Source organism: Panthera leo, chromosome F2 (assembly GCF_018350215.1).
Source record: "Panthera leo isolate Ple1 chromosome F2, P.leo_Ple1_pat1.1, whole genome shotgun sequence".
In the NCBI taxonomy this organism is placed as follows: domain Eukaryota; kingdom Metazoa; phylum Chordata; class Mammalia; order Carnivora; family Felidae; genus Panthera; species Panthera leo.
Window position 1 is genome coordinate 44,108,802 of NC_056695.1, and position 20,177 is coordinate 44,128,978.

General features: G+C 44.7%; 1 protein-coding gene across 1 annotated transcript in view; it reads left to right on the plus strand.

Moving 5' to 3' along the window:
* The window catches only part of LAPTM4B (lysosomal protein transmembrane 4 beta), a 77,527-nt gene extending 69,081 nt beyond the window's left edge, over positions 1–8,446 (plus strand). Inside the window, exon 7 of the mRNA XM_042923602.1 lies at positions 7,268–8,446. Coding sequence (XP_042779536.1) covers positions 7,268–7,345 — 78 coding nt within the window. The 3' untranslated portion in view covers positions 7,346–8,446. The remainder of the gene's footprint in view (positions 1–7,267) is intronic.
* The last annotated feature ends 11,731 nt before the right edge of the window (positions 8,447–20,177 follow it).

Consider the following 20,177-nt stretch of genomic DNA (forward strand, 5'->3'; position numbering starts at 1 on the left):
GACCAGCTGGGGTCCCGCCTGAGGCTCCAGACTCATCCGTTGTAATCCCACCTCACGCACCCAGGTCTCCAGGCAGCAAACTACCTAAACCTTCTTGGGTGTGCCTCGGTCTTTCATGACATACAGTTTGCGTGTACTTTTCCCCCTCCCGGGATGACCCCTGCTGTTGACATAGGCCATCCTGCTCCACATTTCAGCCTATCATCATCTCTGCCTTCAGCCCAGCTGCCCTCTGATAGGTGCCCCCATGTACGTGGGTAAGGCGTGAGTGCTGGCTATGGTGTTTTCAACCAAACCTTGCCGTGGATTTTAGAATTATAACTATATGCCCACATCTCTTACAGTAAAAATGGCATCCACTTTTCATGGACAAATAGTGCCTTTTCTCATCATTCAGTTACTTTTGTTTAGATTTGGTAAAGGAGGACGTGGGAGGTGTGGGGACGGCAAATCCTATAGTAGGGGGAGATGAGTATACTGTCTGCTCCTAGCTTTTTTTTAAAAAAAAATTTTTTTTTTAATGTTTATTTATTTTTGAGACAGAGAGAGACAGAGCATGAATGGGGGAGGGGGACGGGCAGAGAGAGAGGGAGACACAGAATCGGAAGCAGGCTCCAGGCTCTGAGCCATCAGCCCAGACCCCGACGCAGGGCTCGAACTCACGGACCACGAGATCGTGACCTGAGCTGAAGTCGGACGCTTAACCGACTGAGCCACCCAGGCGCCCCCCTAGCTTTTGAGGTAAAAGGAATCATGAGCTGGCTTGTTTCCAAAGGAGTTTCTCGGCACAACCTTAGGACTATCCTTCCATATTCAAGAACAGGAATATCTTCAGGATTCTTGAGAGAGGGTCCATGTCAGATAGGTTATTGGTTCAGTGACCTTCCCTCATGGGTATTTATCCAGTCATCTGTTTGCCTCAACAAGCAGGGCCCAGAGCAGCTTCAATTTTAGCCTCTAACACTCTCTGCAACCACCAGAGCTGGGGCAGGAAGAGAGAACTTCTTTTCTAACCCAAGGAAATAACGATGTGAGTAGAGGGCTTACTGGTGTCACTTTCCTGAGGAGAGCGTGCTGCGTAGGTGAGCTAGTTTAAGATAAAATAATACTGTTTCAGTTGTCTGGCTGTAGTTGGAAAATCGCTGCCATTCATTGAGCATCCAAATGCTGATCCTGTCCTGCACATTAGCATTATGTTAACTCCCTTAAATCCTTATAACACCCTTTCAAAGGGAACTTGTCGTGGTCTTCATTGTATAGATCTGCAGACTGAAGTTCAGGTAGATTTCATAACCCAAGGATCATAAATCACAGAGCTAGAATTTGAACCCGGGTCTGATATCAGATCCTGATGGCTATCCACCACCATATTGCCTCTAGAATATGGTCATGGCCACACATCAAGTAAGTGATGGAACTCACATTTGAACACCCCTTTGTCTGAGAACAAGCTCTGAGAGAGGGATACAGAAGTGTGAGACTCCTGCTTTTTAGGAACTCTTTGGAGAGGAGAAAGGTAAGTGTATATGAGAGACTATTAATAGTACAAGATAATATACAATTGATAACTTACATAAGTGCTTCAGGAAAGTGATTTTGTGGTTTGAGTTCAGAGGGTCGTATTATAATTACTGCCATTTCCAGTGTTGTTCTTACGACTTCATATCATCTATAAAGAGTATGAAAATCTATCATTGTGGTGTTTTTATCTCAAGAACTTATTGTACTGTGATTGTACAGCATAATTAAGTGGAGAGGAGTGTAACCAAGGCTGGAACATTTCAGATCTCCATATTAGAAGTGAATTTAACATGAGCCTGGGGTTGTTTGGGTTTGTATGGAGTGACAGGAAAGGAGCGTTCCAGGAGAGAAAAATCACGAGAAAAAGGAGTCAGATCGGTAATGAGCGCACTATGCCAGGAATCCTGGGAATAGATGGGATGGGGTAGGGTAGGGTGGGGTCAGATACGGGGCTGCTGTTGACCTGGGCATGAGTAGCGGGAAGAACACGGTAAATGAGGGAATTGTTCGTTTTCCTGTTGCACACATTTGTTTCCTTGGGGGTACCTCAGGGCACCATAGTTCTCTAGTTTTCTTTGGAGTGTGGGGTGCTCTGCACTATGTTCCGGTGTGGAGGTTGGGACTCACAGGACTGGAGGGGGGTCTCAGGTGGGTGTGGGGGCTGGTCCTGATCACCCTCTCTGTGGGAGCATGTTGCACCTGAGGTGATAACTTCAGCCAGCACAGTGCTCCCCAGTTGCTTTGTTAAGTGTCTGTACTGCTGGGGTCCAAGCCCTCCCACCCTTCCCTGCTCTGAGAGTTGCAGATCTGGCCAGTCAGGCTCATCTTCCAGGCCCCCTGCAGAAGCTCCTGTCAAATCCACAACTTGCCTCCAGCCAGCAGGAATGACGCAGCCCTTAGCCTGCCCACCACCCTCAGGTTGAAAGTTGCCCCTTGATGACGGACTTCGACTTCAACGCTGCCATGATTACTCTTTCATTTTTTAAATGTTATTTGTGTTGTTAACATAGTATTACATATACATAGCTGAAGATCCTGCACAGAAAGATTGCTTTCTTACTTATCCTGCCCAGCTCTTGCCTGTTACCCCAGCAGTAAGTGCTGCAGACTCTTTTTCTTGTTTCTTCTAGGGTTTACCTCTGTATTTTAAAATAGTGTCTACCTTGCTGTTTGGTCATCTGCTCAAGATCTCTTTTGACTTCTTGTTGTTGGATAGGATTTAACTCTCACTCACCTCCTCATGTTCCTTGCTTCCCTTGTCCTCCTCGTACAGTCATATCAGATTTTCTGGTGCCGCCATCAGTCAGTGTTTACTTTGGATGATGCACATATGTGAATATTGTTCAGTGCAGAGCTCTGTGGTATACATTTTCTTGTATAGTTTTTGTTTTTTCCCAGTAAACATTTGCCTTGTTTTTTCAGCTGCCATGTTTTTTTCCTGTTACCTAAGCCCCCATCCTTTCTGTGTGGCTATTAGATCTGTCAACCACCTACTAATACTATTTTCCAAGTATTTTGACTGTGTAAGGTCATCTGTCAGTTCTCTTTTTTTCCTAGGGTTTCTCCTCCCCCTGCCCCAGTGTGGACAAGGTGCCACACAGTCATCGTCCTGGTCACTGGTTTCAGTTTAATTTACATTGCCCTGGTAGGATGCAGGGGCCAGCAAGCAGCCTTCTGGTGCGCTTTACCTTGTGCCTCATATTGACCTCTGGTCTTGACCCCCAGATCTCCGGGGAAGATTCTCTGAGAACATGACGAAAGCTCTGAACACTCTTCCCAAAACACAAAATTGGACATGTAATTTTGTGAATGTCTGTAGACATGTATGTAACTTACATATAATACTTAGGGGGTGTGTGTGTAAAGCTGACAACTGTAGAGTTCCATGTAAGCTTTTAATGCCTAAGCTCTACTATTATGGTTGAAGTCCAACTCTAACCATAGTACCCAAACATCTCCTGTTTTTACCAATAAATAGTTCTTTTCTCTCGACCATTTTATCATCTCTTAGTATTTGATGGAATGAATTCGTTTCCCAAATTTTAATGACTTGTGGATTTATGGAATCCTTCTGTGAAATCACTTCCGTGTTACATTTTTTGACCTTTGGTGTTAATTTATTTCTCCCTCCAACTGTTTCATGTATTGATGTATTTGTTGTGTTGAACTGCAATGACCAGGGAGCTGCTTTCCCACAAGCACAGTGTCACTTAGCAAGGTAACTCCCAACGAAGGAGACACTACGGACACACAGACTCTAATCTTCCTAGTGAACAGCTGCCTTCTGGGGTCACTGGCAAGAGGGATTTTCCTCTCTGCATGGAAGAAAGTGACACGATCACACAGTCACCCTGTGGTTGAGCTCCTGTTAAGACAAACTCCAAGGGACTGTACTTGGATTAGAATTTCATTAGATTGAATATTGCTTGAAGTAAAGTCCTCTGTGGTTGAGATTTGGAACGTCTCTGTGTTTGTCTGCTCATCGAGCAGCTGCCGTTTTCCAGGCAGTGCCTTTAGTTTGAAGTAGGACATGACCTATATTCTTAGTCCTCAGAGATTATTTTTGTAGTCACTCATTGTGAATGACTAAATTTTTAAAAATGAAAGACTGAGTTTAACTAAAAGCCAACTTCTAAAAATGTCAAAGTAATTGGATTTCAACCAGTTTTGTTATGTGGCATCTTAATTGGCATGTCCCATCTTAATCTACAGTTGTTTTTTCAGATTTCTAAGTACTTTATTGATCTTTAGAAGAAAAGGACAACAGGAGGTGTTTTTAGTCAGCGTTGTCAGACTGTAATAGAAACAGTATGGCAGTCCCCATGTCACCAACCCTTCCTTGAAATTGTCAATGATATTCACGTCATTTCGATTAAAAAAAATGACGCTATCCCTTCTGAATGTAAAACTGATTCCATTTGGATGACTTTCAGTGAAAAGAGCGTGAGGTACTGTGTGAAGACCATCTTCAGTGTGGTTGTGGGGACGTGAGGATAGGTGAGACTGTCACGAGCCCCGCTGAAAGGGCAAACTTGTCACCAGGCCTCTTGACTTTGGATGAAGGGTCCAAGGCAATAGGAATATTTGAGACAAAAGGCCAATATTGGGATGTGAAGATAACTGTTGTAAAATGAAACTGTAAAACAAGTTTGAAGGGGCACCCGGGTGGCTCAGTCGGTCGAATGTCAGATTCCTGATTTCGGCTCAGGTCATGATCTCACGGTTCATGAGTTCGAGCCCTGCATCAGGTTCTGCGCACTGACCGCCTGCAGAGCCTGCTTGGGATTCTCCCTCTCTCTCTGCCCCTCCCCCCGCTCGCACTCTCTATGTCCCTTTCAAAATAAATAAATAAACTTAAAAATATAATAATAATACAAGTTTGAAGACAAATCACAAGAAATAGTGACAAACTGCCAAACTTAATGTGAAAGTAGGTATATTTTGACAAACAAAATTACAAAGTTACAGTACTTTTTTCTTTTTTTAAAAAAATTTCAGGGGCCCCCTGGTGGCTCAACTGGTTAAGTGGCAACTTTGACTCAGGTCATGATCTCGTAGCTTGTGGGTTCAAGCCCCGCATTGGGCTCAGTGCTGACAGCTCAGAACCTGGAGCCTGCTTCAGATTCTGTGTCTCCCTCTCTCTCCTGCTGTCTCTGTCTCTCTCTCTCTCTCTCAAAATAAACATTAAAAAAATTTTTTTTTAATTTCATGTTTAATCTTTGGTGTACATTTTTGGAGAATCTGAGTGTTGTGTTTTGCTCAGGAAAGAAAATAAATTGGATACAATGGCTTGATTTCAGTCCTTTTTTAGTAGCCCTGCTGTGTTTTAGAATAATTTCTCCAAGGATAATGATAGATAGGAATCAGTTCGTTATTTAATGAGGCCGAGGAGCATCATGCTGAAGCTCAGTCGTGGAAAATGTAAATGTTTTTAGTGTCGATCCCAGCTGTTGCCACCGGTTCTAAGTAGCCACATCGAATGTGCACACACGCACACACACACCTATGTGCAGACACAGGGAGCGGAGCTGTGGCTTTGTTGTAGAGAGTACACTTTTCTCCCACGTCAGGCTGAGACCTTTAGGATCCCTCGTCAAGATGCTCCTGCCAGTTACTGGGTAAAGTGCCTGCTCGTGAAAGACAGGGCTCCGGTCATGCTCTGACCCTTGTCCGTCTTTCCCTCCGGTCCCAGAAGGTACTCTATGTTCAGGTTTCCTCCCTTTGCCGGTGCTCTTACCTGTCTACCTGCAGCACCTCCTCTTTGCTCTGGGGCTGATGCCACGTATCCTCCCGAGAGGCCTAAAGGAGTTTTCCGTGTGCGTTCTTTAACATCCTGTTCACACCCATGCATTGGTCATGCCTGATTTTACCTGTTTTACCTCCAGTCCTCTGTTAATGACTCTTTATGAAATTTTCTCTGTTCAAATGACTGGGTGGTTTCCAGTCTCCTAATTGGCCTCTAGCCAGTGTAGATGTCCTCTGCCTAGAATGCCCGGCTGCACTTCTCCCTCTGATGTACCATACAGACTCTCCCAGGGCCAGCCCAGGGGATGCCTCCATCATTTATTCTACAAACATCTGAGTTCCTACGAGCGAATAGGGACTGGGGCCATCTCTGGGGCTAAGTGAGACAGGGCTGCACCTCAAGAGGAGCTCCCAGACCGGAAGAAGAGAAAAATCAGCAATCAGGTGTGTTAAGAGAGGGAAGAGTGTGCCTGTATGTGGTATTGGGGGAAGGGGGTGTGACAAAAACTTAAAAAGAAAATTTTAATGTCCCTATGGAAGCTAAAGGGATAAATAAATGAAAAGGCAGGAAATTGACTTTTACATTTATTTACTACTTTCAGTTTAAGTGATGTCCATAATTTTGTTTTGTTCTGTTCCATTTGTGAATGAATATTCTTCCTCTTTCCCCAAAGCACTTGAGGTGGGTAAGGTTTTCGTTCATCTCATCTCTCAATTCCTAAGGGCACAGACTGTCTTTTATTTTAATTATCTTGTACCCACAATGCCTGTCATTCAGTAGGTGCATAATAAATGTTAGTTGATTGAATCAAGGCTAATTATATTGAGTTGCTATTCCCTGGTTTGTTTTTTACTCCCCAAATCAGTCAGTGTTTTCTTATGCTGACAGCTCATGAACAATTAGAAGTGCTTGATTTTGTACCTGAAATGTGAACAGAAAGGTTGTCGATCAACATGAGTGTTTATTCTTATTTATTTCTCTTCACCCATTGACAGATAATATCGACCATCTCAGGGGTGCATCAAGCAGTGTTAGTATTTTATAGACCTCAGGTATCCACCTATTATGGCTGCAGAAATGTAGGTTAAGTAACTTACCACGGCTGTGCCGGTATACTGTGGCTGATCTCAACCATGAGCGTGGCTCCTGTGGTCAGTTAGGTGCCTGCCCCAATTGTGTGCACACGTGGAACTCACGCAGAAGCCTTTCGTGCTCTGGAGAGCCACAGTCGCCTGCTTCCTAGTCCTAGCGACAGTCCTATGTCCCTCCAGGCACATGTGAACAGGGTTAGGAGAACCTACAGAAGGGCCAAAAGTCTCTTCCCATTTTCTTCCTTAAGAAAAAGTCTCTCATCGAAGGGTAGCCACTTGCTGGCAAGTTGATCTTTGGTACCGGCTATGGTAAACGTTTAATTGCATGGAAGTTCCTTTAAAGTTAAAGCTCAGGGGAATGTATGTGCACTTTTACACACTAACCCTCGTCTTCTCTGTTTCTTCTCAGGTGCTGTTACCCCCTTATGATGATGCCACTGTGAATGGCGCGTCCAAGGAGCCACCACCCCCTTATGTGTCTGCCTAAACCTGAAAGTGGGGCAGAGCTGAGCGCAGCGGCTTGATTTTCAGATGTCAGAGCAATAGTTCTTTCATTTCACTTCTGGGTTGAGTTCTCTGAGCTTATTTGTTGCTGAAACGCTACAGTTTTAAAATTTAGATGTTCAGTTGAATCCCTCTTTAGTTTTAAAGACACGCTTCAGCTAGAGCACTGTGATAGACTCACTGTAGAATTCTTTGTGTAGGGGTGGGGCGCAGCGGGCTTACCTAGTCTTCCCTGGTTTTCCCTAGACATTGAAACTTCCCAGCAGTGTGGATGAACCTGGAGTCAGAGAAGTCTGTACCTGCTGGGCCCCAGAGTCGGGGGGAATTAGTCATCCTTTTTCTCTGTCTTCCCTCTGTCTCTTTTCAAAGTGTAAAATAAAATCGAAATTAGACGATGCTTTTCTTAAGCCATTCCAGTGTTTGAACAAACCCTTATGGAACAGGAATGTCAACTGTGTAATCATTGCTCTAATTAGGTAAATAGGAGTCCATATCTATATAAATAAAACAAGAATTTCCTTAAGATTCTTTTTGACTTAAAGTCAGTGACAGTTTGTATCTGCTGTTCAAGGATTTTGTCCATGGGCTAAATTGACACCCTTCAGCAATCCCAGCCAGTGACGGCAGCCGCTCTCCGATGGCTGTTCTTGCACACCCTGTGTCGGGGGTCGTGGAGTGGCATGTCCCATCTGTGTTACAGAGGTGGAACTGATTTGTTTAGTTTCGCATGGTATCTGGTGCTTCCTTCCTCCTGGCTTCCCATCCCTACCCAGGACCCTTCTCGTTAAGTATTTGCCTAATAGTATGAAACAAGATTTTCTTCTTCTCTCCCTGCAAGGAACATCCTACTGTTTTGAGATTCTGAGTATGCCTTGTCATCTTTGAAACATAAGACGGTCTTCAGAAAAATGAGGAAGGGTGCTTTTCTTGTGGAATGCTCGTATCTCGACTATCTGAAGTTCAAGGGACTTTTATACATTTCATATATTCAGAAGTCACAGTTCTCCTGTTTGTTCATTGTTGAGTGTGCTGTAAATGAAGGCTTTGCAATTAAAGTGACATTTGCCCACATCTGAGAAAATAACCTTTTGACTCTGTGGTCATCGTACCTAGGGACCCTTCCCACCCACATGTGGCCATGCCGACACACGTAGTTTGGCCTGAGGAGGCAGCTTTACAGCTTGTTTCACACATATGTATTTTTTAATATTTCGGTGCTGATAAAATCAGAGTATCTTAGGCCAAGAGAAATGGAGCCAAACTGACCCGAGCTTCTAACGTTCCTAAACCCCACCTCTGCCGAGCTCCGCGTGCTCGGCTGTTTTGCGTATGGTTGTTTAGGTCCATGGTGTACTTTTAATAAGCAGTTCAGATTTTACTCCATGCCAAGGGAGATTAAATGAGAGAGGTGGGAGGGGAGATTTTTATCCCTGAGAATCAGCCTCGGTGATTTCTCTTGGTATATCTCGTGAGTGTTCTTTATAAACTCACCCTGAGAAATGCTGTTCCTGGAAGCTTTGTGCCCAGAAGACTCACACTAAGTTAATCATATTAAGAGGTGTTAGGAATGGAAAAAGGCCTCTTGGCAGTTTCACTGACCCTCGAAGGCACGTGGCATGTCACGGTGGTTTGCATGTTCCTCCCTGTGATTTTCCAGCTCTTTGTCTAATGGTGGTGGTATGAAAAATGGCACACATGGGCAGGCAGAGAGAAGTGCTGATTTTGAGAGTCTGTGTAGGAGCCTCAGAGTGGATCTTGTTCACGTGACCCTCAGTCCACACCATAGAGTATCTCTTCGCTCTGAGCATCCACAATGGGGCTGGCCATGCGGCCTTTGCTGCCTCACAGCATCACCCAGGCTGCGCGAAATCTGCCTCCATACCTCTGCAGGGCAAGGAATCGTCCTCCCAACTCCGCTGTGGGGAGGTTGTGATGTTTGGACCCCACAGAGGGGCGCCTGGGTGGCTCAGTCAGTCAAGCATTTGACTCATGGGTTTTGGCTCAGGTCATGATCTCACGGTTCGTGAGACTGAACCCTGCGTCGGGCTGTGCACTGACAGCTTGGAGCCTGTTTGGGATTCTCCGTCTCCCTCTCTCTGCCCCTACCCTGCACTCTCTCTCTCTCTCTCAAAATAAACTTTGAAAAATAAAAATAAAATGGCTCTAAAGAGCAGATTCCGTGACCCAGCAATTCACTGTGTCTTTATCTTATCGCCAATCTAGTTAAATACTTTTCTTAAATGTATTTTAAATCCAACTTTTGGGGTCCCTGGGTGGCTCAGTCGGTTGAGCATCTGACTTTGGCTCAGGTCATGATCTCGTGGTTCATAAGTTTGGGCCCTGCGGCGGGCTAGGATTCTCTCTCTCCCTCTCTCTGCCCCTTGCTTTCTCACTCTCAAAAATAAACATTTAAAAAAAATTAAAAAAAGATCCAGCGTTAATATCTGCCCCCTTTCTCCTCTGTTTTGCTGTCTGCAGTCATTACCTCCGTGGTTCCCATGCCTGTACGCCTCTTAGTCACTAAACTGATGAGAGCGCCTCCGTCTTTTTCATCTCGACCACCCTCCCCGGATCTTTATTCCCGGGTCTTGAATGTTCAGCTCAGCACCAGGTGCACAAATGGACCCACCAAGAGGCAGCCCATGTAGAGAGTTTTGAGTCCGTTTTCTGGGCCAGAGGGAACGGGGCGCTTAATACCTTTCAGCTTAGATGTGGTCTGTCAGCCCTACACACTGAGCTTTCATTGAACAAGCAGGTCAGATTTCCAGAATGCCCAGCCATATGGAAGAGTTTTAGACCCAACAGACTTGCCCACCCCTTCCTGTCCCTTCTTCCAACACAAACATCATACGCAGCATCTCCTCCCCAAATCTGGTGTCCTTGTCCCTGCCCTCCACCCTGTCTTATTGTCTCCTGAGAATGCAAGAAACTTTACCCCTCCCATCCTTTTTGCCCCACCCATTTTTTCTTTTTTAATTACTCGTCTTTCTGGCCCTAAATATTTTTAGTTTGACTGCTCACCCAAACCACACCTCATTTCATTTGTCTTTCCTCTTCACTCTCAGTTTGTTAATCAGCAATACTTCTTAGTAATGATCTCAATAGACCATCTTTATGGACTGTAACCATTAAAGTTGTTGTCCCCGTAGAGGGATGTGTTGTTTTTGAAATATTCATCATTCACGGGGGGAAAAAAATCCTGCTGTGCACACTGAGCTTTTGTGATAAAGGAAAACTAATGAGACTGTGAAAACATTTCCCTTTAAAAAAAAAAAAAAAAAAAGCTGTGAGTTTTTGCAGCCTGTCTGGAAACGGACTTAAATATCATTAAATAATATGGCTGCTGGTCATGTAGACAGTCTCTAATGTTCTGGAGGGGAGAGAGCAGTGTCTTTGCCAAGGTATCAAAAAAAGAGTCATGCAGAAACACTGCCAGCATAAAGTACAAGCTAGGCCACTGTAGCACTCCCCACCTTCACATCTAACATGCACCAAACAGTGTGCCTGTAGCTGTGTAAAATGGGTTTTTTGGCAGCTCAGACACATGTACTAAAAGGGAAGGAAAAAGGAGGCATTGCAAGGATGTCTCCACACCCATGGAATTCACTTAAAAGTGTCTCTGCTCACTGGCCAAGTTTTCTGCCAAATGACTCTGGACTATGGAAGCCAGCCAGATCTGTGACCTGCCCAGAAGCCCACGCATGCCTTTTGCTGACTGGAGTACCCAGACATCAGAAGAGAGAAGCTGCCGTTGGCCAACCCAGAAAAAATTACATCAAGGCAAGAGTCTTAGCGCTATCCACCCATCAATGTGATCCCAATTAGCAGGAACAGCTGCTGCTTCAGGATGAGGAGTTGGGCTCAAAACAGCATAATGGACTCCAGTTTGGTTTGTTTTATCCCGTCTAAAACTTACACATGCTTTTTAAAAAGTCATTTACGGTACACACACGGTTTTTGTGTATTAAGTAAGCTTATTATGGGAACCTCTTTAACTCAGCAAATGCAAGCGTAGCATCTATTCCTTGCTGTGTGCCAGGACGTCCAAGGGCATTGCTGCAACGGAGCAAAGAGAGCTTGGAAGAGAACTGTGTGAGCCCGGGGGATTGGGCGTGATTAGCCAGCATTGAAGGTTTGAGCCACATTTCTCTCAGGAAAGGTTCAGATTGAATGGGTCTTCATCTTGTCTGCTACTCACTGCTCCCACCTCCGATGCTGTGACGTCTCAACTCCCACTCCGCCTGCTCAGACCTGGAGAAGTCCTAAGTTCCCAGATTCTGGGATCCTAGGTTTGGGACATCCAGCCTAAAGAGCTGCTTCCCTCTGTGGTGTCCACCTGAAGAAGACAAGGGAACAATGGCTCTGCCCTCTGGGCCACCAGCAACAGTACAAAGGACCCTGTGTCCCGTGTGGCGGAGATGCCCCTCTGACCCGGTGTGGTGGCCTTTGTGTGATGTCACTTTTCACCCGATACTCATTTTGGCTAAAGGAATGTGTTTGTAATGATGCTTTGTCATTAATATACTTTCACAGGATGTTCCTTTAGTTCTTTTTAACTTCAGGCTTTTTAAAATTACGTAGATCTGGGGCGCCTGGGTGGCTCAGTCGGTTGAGTGTCCGACTTCAGCTCAGGTCACGATCTCCCGGTCCGTGAGTTCGAGCCCCGCGTCGGGCTCTGGGCTGATGGCCCAGAGCCTGGAGCCTGCTTCCGATTCTGTGTCTCCCTCTCTCTGCTCCTCCCCCGTTCATGCTCTGTCTCTCTCTGTCTCAAAAATAAATAAACGTTAAAAAAAAAAAAAATTACGTAGATCTTCTGGGGGCGCCTGGGTGGCTCAGTGGGTTAAAAGTGCTCGGCTCTTGATATCGGCTCAGGTCATGACCTCGCTGTCATGAGATTGAGCCCCATGTCAGGCTCCGAGCGCTGAGTGCACAGCCTGCTTGGGATTCTCTCTCTCCCTCTCTTTCTGCCCCTCCCCTGCTAACACACACACACTCATGCTCTCTCAAAGTAAATAAACATTTTAAAAAATGACACTTTTCTACATAGAGCTCCCTTCCATAGCAGCTCTAACCCTGCTTTTATCAATGCTCAGTCTTCTCTATCTTGATGACTTATTTCATATTCACTGTGCCCCAAGTGGAAAACTGGCCTCCATTTCCTCAGATCTGCACCTGTTGACTCATGTGTCAGCTAGTGGCCTCCCCATCCCAGTCTTCCTTCCCTCCTTGAGATGTAGGTCCTCTGCTTTGTCCCTCTTTGTTTCCTCATATCCGATCAGTCTCCAGCCCTGTGGCTTCTATCTTTTGATCAGGTGGAATGACATTTACCATTTACTGAGCCCTTCCTATGTGCCAGCCAGTCTGCTAAGCACTTTACGTATCCTAACTCTTCATCTCTTTTGTACGGATGTGGAAATGAGACTTTTCTTTTAAAGGAAAAGGACTGGGGCACTGGGTGGCTCAGTCGGTTAAGCATCCGACTTCGGCTCAGGTCGTGATCTCACAGTTCGTGGGTTCGAGCTCCACGTCGGGCTCTGCTGACAGCTCGGAGCCTGGAGCCTGCTTCGGATTCTGTGTCTTCCTTTTTTTTATTTCTGCCCCTCCCCCTGCTCATGCTCTGTTTTTCTCTGTCTCTCAAAAATAAATGTTAAAAAATAAAGGAAAACTGATCCCAGGTTAGTGTTAGCGGCAGAGACAGGATTTAAGTGCCAGTTGAGTCCATGTATGTGGGTGCTGTGTACCTTTGAGACCTCTAGAAGCTCAGAATTCTGTAATACCTTTCACTTACAACAGTTGATTTCCACAAACTGAAATGAATACGTCCCAAGAAGGAAAGCACATCATGCAAAGCCATGTGAACGCTGTAAACTTGGGTGGATCTTTTAACCTTGAGGTTTGCATTACACAAGGAAAGCTGTCAATTTCCTATTTAGTTAGGCTGGAAGATGTTCTGCAAATATCAGCTTTTAATTCTTATTTTAAAGAATGTATTCAGGCAGGAAGAAAGATCAAATGCAGTGGGCCTTTCAGAGTGGATAATTGTCTTAAGTGAGCAATTGCTTTTGAGGAAATTAGGCACCATTTTAAACTGCACGGATTTATCCTTGTTGAGGAAAATATGCATATTAAGATTTCAGGCATCGTAACTCAGACTAGTATGTAAGTAAAACAGTGGTGTAATTGGTTTGTACTATCTTGGAGGAATAGTTGGAGGCCTTGAGACTCACCTTCCTTCCCTGCCCCTGCCCCAGGAAGCTTGTGTCCATGTGTCTATTTTCACGCCTATCGAAGGAGACAGAAGAGAGCAGTCCTTTCCCTTGGGGGGCTGTAGGCTTTCTTCTGCCCTGTGAAGTTAATGCACTCTATCACCTGCATCCCCGAGAGCCTCCTTCCTTAGACATCTCTATAGTGAATCCAGGTATGATTTGGGCACCGGGGAACATTGTAAACTTGTGGGTTTTTAAAAAAGTAACGTAAGTAATGTAAGGGAAAAAAAGAAGCCAATAATTCAGTAATTTGGATTCAATAATTTGGATCTCACCTTGAAAATCACTTTCTTGTGGAAGCCTTTATGACCCACTGGTCTGGAAGGTATTATTCCGTAGCATATCCAGTGACCCAGTCAAGGCACATCTTACACTCCATGGTTCCTGGCGCTTTTCTTGTCTGTAATCCTCCAGTATATAAGAAGCTCATAGAGAGTTTGTGTCTGTCCTCCTTAGTGTTCTGTCTTCACTGCCTGGCACTTGTCTGGCAGATAGAAGGAACAAGTAGCTGTTAGAACAAGAATAAGATAAGCATACCAGAGAGGTGAAAACCACCTGTAATCCCACCCGTGGCTATTGTGGCAAATTCTGAAGAACAACTCAGTGGGGCTGAAGCATCACACAGATCAATTCTCACAGAGGAGCCCATTGGGAAAAAATCATTCCTATCGACTGTGCAAGGAGAGAGACAGTCACTCCTCCAGAAAACCCTACCAACATGCCAGCTGCTGTAATGTGTAATTTTGGGGGGTGGGCATCCTGACTTCTAGAAAAAAAGTTGTAAAGGTGATAGGTAAAAAACAGCAACACGGTAATAAAAGGATTGATTTCTGAAGAAAGATTAAAGAGCAGCTAAGATGAGAGGCTAGCTAATCCTCTGCTTCAATTTGAAATCCAAAGAAAAATGGCATTCTTAGCTCGTACTATTCTTGTGATCAAGTTCCTTTTATGTGAGCTTAATTCACTAGGGCTGTGAATGAAAAGTGAAATTACTATGTCTCCCCCTCGGAACTTTCTTGTCCCTTCCCAGTAGATCAGTGTACTGTTAAAGCACTCAATGACCAAATCTGAGGCCCCACAGAATTTTGACACCTTGGATATAGGGGGCAGAATTCTGAACAGCCACCGTGACCCCAAAGGGCAGTTGTGCTCGCCCACTTCTGGGGCACTTTAGATTGAAAAAGGCCCCCGGAAAGACTGTGTGATGAAGCATGTTTGCCTTTCATCCTTTACAAGAATATCACAAGACTCTTGACAGTAAAGCCGTGTGAATTTCCCTGTGGCAGGGACCACAGACACTAGTACAGAAGTACCACCAGCAGGAGTCCTACAGTGTAGAACAATAACCAGAGAATAATCAGAAAAGGTATGGGAACGCACAGGCAAGGACGGTGAAGAGGGGCAAGAAGCCGTTCCTGCCTAACGTGTGAGAGACCTGGTTCCAGGAAAAAGCGTTCAAAACAGAGTGCAGAGGAGGAAACGGAGCAGTCTGGTTCACAAAGAGACCAACATGTTTGCATGAGGACTCAGAATTTAAATGTACCCTCTGGGTGGCTCAGTCGGTTGAGCACCTGACTCAGGGTTTCGGCTGAGGTCATGATCTCGCGGTTTGTGGGTTCAAGCCCCGCTGTTAGCAGGGCCTGCTTGGGATTCTCTCTCTCTTGCTCTCTCTCTGCCCTTCCCCAGCTCATTCTCCCTCTCTCTTAAAAACGAAAACACAAAAACTCTTTAAAATGTGCCCTCTTCCCATAAACCAAAACTTTATTAATATGTAATTCACATGCCATACAATTCACCAATCTAACGTCTGCAACTTGGGGTGCCTGGGTATCTCGGTTGTGCTTCTGACTTCAGCTCAGGTCATGATCTCATGGTTTGGGGTTCGAGCCCTCTGTTGGGCTCACTGCTGTCAGCCTATCAGCACACAGCCCACTTGGGATCCTCTGGCCCCCTCTCTCTGCCCCTCCCCTGCTTATAAATAAAAAAAAACATTAAAAAATGTTTTAAATAAAGTCTGCAATATAATGGTGGTTAATATTATTCAGAGGTGTACAACCTTCTCCACAATCAATTTTAGAACACTTTCATTGCCCCGAAAAGAAACTCCACCCCCAGAAAAGGTCACTCTCTGTCTCCATCCCCAACCTCCCCAGCTCAAGGCGACCACTAACTATGAACATTCGTGTGTAAGATTTTGTGTGGCAGAAGTTCAGTGATTGTATTCTGCTGCTGTATGACTTCGGTTTGGTACTTTCTTATACTTTCTCTTTGCTGAAGTTCTCACTGTGTTCATCCAGCCTTCTCCCAAGCTTGGTGAGCATGTTTATGACCATTACTTTGAACTCTTTGAATCAGGTAAATTACTTATTTCTGTTTCGTTAAGGTTTCTTCCTGAAGTTGTATCTTGTTCTTTCGTTTGGAACACATTCCTGTTTCCTCATTGTGCTTGACTCTTGTGTTTGTTTTTGTGTATTAGATGAACCGGCCACCTCTCTATCTTGAAGGAGTGGTCTTGTGTAGATGAAACTTATTGTTGAAACTTGCCCTAGCTTTTGGTTGTCTCTTGAACCTTTGTGATTGTCTAAGCAGCCTGATTTGTTCTTGATGGGTCCCAGTTGGTGAGCAAATGCCAAGACCTGTGTGTTCCCCAGGGAGGGACCTCGGTCAGCACCTAGTTTCAGATTGATTGGGAGCTGGTCCCTCAGGCAGCAGCTTTTAAGGTATGCAAATGTATACAGACTTACAAGACCACAACTGTAAATCCTACTGGCCTCCAGACCAGGTGATCTGGAGGTGCCCTCTTGGTGACATTGCAAAAACTGGGGTTCCAGACAAGTGTATAAGCTGTTTGCTGGATGGTACTACCAAGCCGTAGTGAGGCCAAGGGAGAGTGCATATATGGCATCCCCAAGCCCACATTGCTTGAGAGCACTTCCATAGCCTCTGGATGCGTAGTAAACCTGAAGCCTGTCCCTTGGAGCAGTTCCAGGACAAGTAAATAGGCCTTTTTCACAGGAAGAATGGGGTGTGTTTCAGTCTGCTGTCTGTGCAGTGCCCTGGGAGCGGTCGCCTGCCAGGAACCATCTCTCCCATTGTTTCATGGCAGGGCCATGGGAACGGGGTGGGTGCAGGGGCGGGTGCTGGCCCGCAGGTTTTGGTACAACCGCTGGCCAGTCTTTTTTATTGCAGTCATTCTAGTGGGTGCAAAGTGATGTCTTGTGGCTTTGATTTGCATTTCTCTAATGGCAAACTATGTTGAGCATCTCCTCACTTGCATATTGACCATTTGAATATCTTCTTTGCAGAAATGTTTATTCAGAAACTTTGATCATTTATTAACTGGGCTGCATTTTTATTATTGTAAGAATTCTTTACCTATTCTAGATACAAATCTCTTATCAGTCGATGATTTGTGAAAGGTTTTCTCCATTCAGTGGGTTGTCTTTTCTTGATGGTGTCCGTTGAAGCACAAAAGCTTTTGATTTCTATGAATTCCAATTTATCTATGTTTCCTGTGTCATTTGTGCTTTTGGAGTCCTGTGGTCAGTGATTACAACTCACTGAAAGTTCAGATGATGTTAGCAGTTTTTAGTAATAAAATCTTTTTAAGTTAAGGCATGTACATTTTTTAGACATAGTGCTTTGCACACCTAATAGACTCTGGTATAGTGTGAACGTAATTTTTTACATGCACTGGGAAACCAAAACATTCACTTGACTCACTTTATTGTGATACTTGCTTTATTGGGGTGATCTGGAATCAAACCCACATATTTCTGAGGTATGCCTGTCATTGATTTTCAGAAATGGTTCTGACCTACTGTTCTGCCCCCAAGCGTAGGCTGGAGCTGAAGGTGAAACAGTGCTGGTCAGCGCTGTCTCATTCGGCCTGGCCAGGGACGCTGAGCGGTCTTAGACATTTTGCTCTAACTAAAATTAAAGACATTTTCAACTCTTTAAAACTTTGGTTATTGCATCCTCTTCTGAACTTCTTTTTGTTCACATGTAGTACAACATGCAGCCAGTAATGTTCTGGAGCTTTCTGTGCTTGGGAATTGCTTTGTCAGTTCTTGTTTTAAATGCATCGAGACATTTGCCGTTGCTTCTTTTCAGAGACTGCTCTCCCAACAAAATTGTTCTCTGTACTGCATTGCCTCTTATTTTTCTCCATCATATGATTTATTGTGGCTCTCAGCAGCGTGTCTGTTGCCTTATTCTTTCCACTGGGCTGTCTGTAGTGTTTCCCCTCCTGTTGAACCCCAGTTCTAACCGTGCCCCAGTTATTTTCTTCAGCAAGAGAGAACATGGAAAAGTCCCGATTTCTGATATTTTTGTTGTATTTGTCACTCTTGAGTCGCCATTTTTGAGCCCTGCCAGCATCCTGGAGGGTTTTGTAGGATAGATACACACAGCCATTGCTCAAGTATCTTGTAATCTGATTCAATACCGGGCGGCCAGTGTAGACATAGACTTATTAATGGCATTGACAGAAGGTAGGTAGTTGAGTGTCACAGGGATGAGGCTGTTGGCTTCTAACAGCAGACCACTTTGTGCCAATTCCTGGGTTTAGGGATGAAAGAGGCAGCAGTCTGTGTTGCTGAGTGATGCTTTCACGCCTAGGGGTCCATCCTCCACTCAAAAGGGGAGACTAGTCTCCAGTGTTTTAGCCTTGCCAATATCCAAGAAAACAAGTCAGATTTTAACTCACTCTTGCCTAGCCATTAAAACTCCTCACTCCATGCTATAATCTCATTTTTGAAAGGTAGCCTCATCAACCCGATTTCACAGACATTACAAGGCTCTAAACTCCAGGTTAAGGCCATAGAAGCCCAGTCCCTTCCACTGCATGGCATAGGGCAATATCAGGAAACAAGCAGAATGCCAGGTTCAAGTTCAAGATCACATGAAAACATTTGAGTCCTCTTTGAAATGTGTGTTGTTTTCTTAAATAAAATTTTGACTTGCTATAGTTTTTTTTTTTTTCCTTTTCAGTTTCATCTTATTTTTCCAAGGTGGGATAGTATGTCTTTTTAGAAATCATTTTATCTGGAACAACAGTACCTTCAGCCAGCCTGTCCTCAAGGAAGATCCTCTGGACATGGAACTGGTTGTCCGTGTTGATGGGGCATCCAGAAGGAAGCACTGCCCGGGGCTGGAGTTCAAATCCAGCCCCTGCCTCGCAATGCTCCCCTTTTAACCCCCCATCCCAACCAATTGGCAGCTGGCCCAAAGAGGCAATGTCTCCTCTCCCAGATGAGACATCTTGCCCTTCTCCTTGATGAGAGAATGGGGACCTCCAACAGTTTACATGGGACTCAAACGTCATCAACCACCTTGAGAGACACAGTGTAAGTGAGGTAACACTGCAGTTTTACATTTCTCCTCACCCATTCGGTACAAGATTAATTTTAGGCTATGGGTCTGTGAACCAACCTGTCTGCTCTTTGGTTTCTGGTCCCCTTCCATTTAATAGTCCCATTTCAATCTGCCCTCTAGGAAGCAAAACAAAACAAAACAGTAAGTTTTAATGTTTACAAGGAACAAATGAATTCATATGTCAAAAGTCTATATGTGAGGTTAGTCATGATCGTGAGGTCTGGGTCAAACGACGCCCCTCCCCACCTCAATCCTTACTCCACAATAGACCACATGTGCAGAGAGAACCGATTTGAACCTGATATAGCTTCCAGGTATAAGGAGTTTAAAGTTATCCATTACAACTAACTCTTTAAAAAAAATTTTTTTTAACATTTATTTGTTTTTAAGAGACAGAAAGAAACAGAGCATGAGTGGGGGAAGTGCAGAGAGAGGAAGACAGAATTTGAAGCAGGCTCCAGGCTCTGAGCTACCAGTACAGAGTCCAACGCGGGATACGAACCCACAGACCACCGAAGTCAGACTCTTAACCAACTGAGCCACCCAGGCACCCCGATTCCAACTGGCTCTTGAACTTTCAGATACTATATGCCCTCATTCTGTCCACTTGTACGATTGCCCGTGTGAGAACTGAAAATCTTAACCTCACACTTCTGAATAAGATTCTCTGTACCCTAAGCTGGTAGCTAGGCCTCTGGCAGAAAAGGCAAATTTGGGCTTTCCCCCAAAGCCTCTATTGTTATCAACTTGCATTCACCTCCAAGGTAACTGGGAAATAAAGGCATTGTTTTTTTCTGACTTGATATTTCAGGATGTTGAGCTCACTTTTGCTTCATTTTTTCTGGCAGACCTGAAGATCATTCCACAAGGTAGAACAACTCATTGGCCTGTTTGACTTGGCCCCAGGAGTGCTTCATACAGAGATTTCCTGTGTGGAAGAATTCTGATAGAACTCCCTGGAGAAAACACCCATTTGAGTTGGCATATACTAGAGTCCCTGGAATCAGTTACTTAGTTACAATCCCTTAAAATTTGGAGGGATTTTGGAATTGCTGTTGTTTTCTTGGTAAATTACTGGATCATACTGGTGTCTTGGAATAAGGCAACACATTTTAAATGCAATTTTCCATAAACTGCAACTCAACTTCCCCAGCTCCTAGGGGATTTTCACTG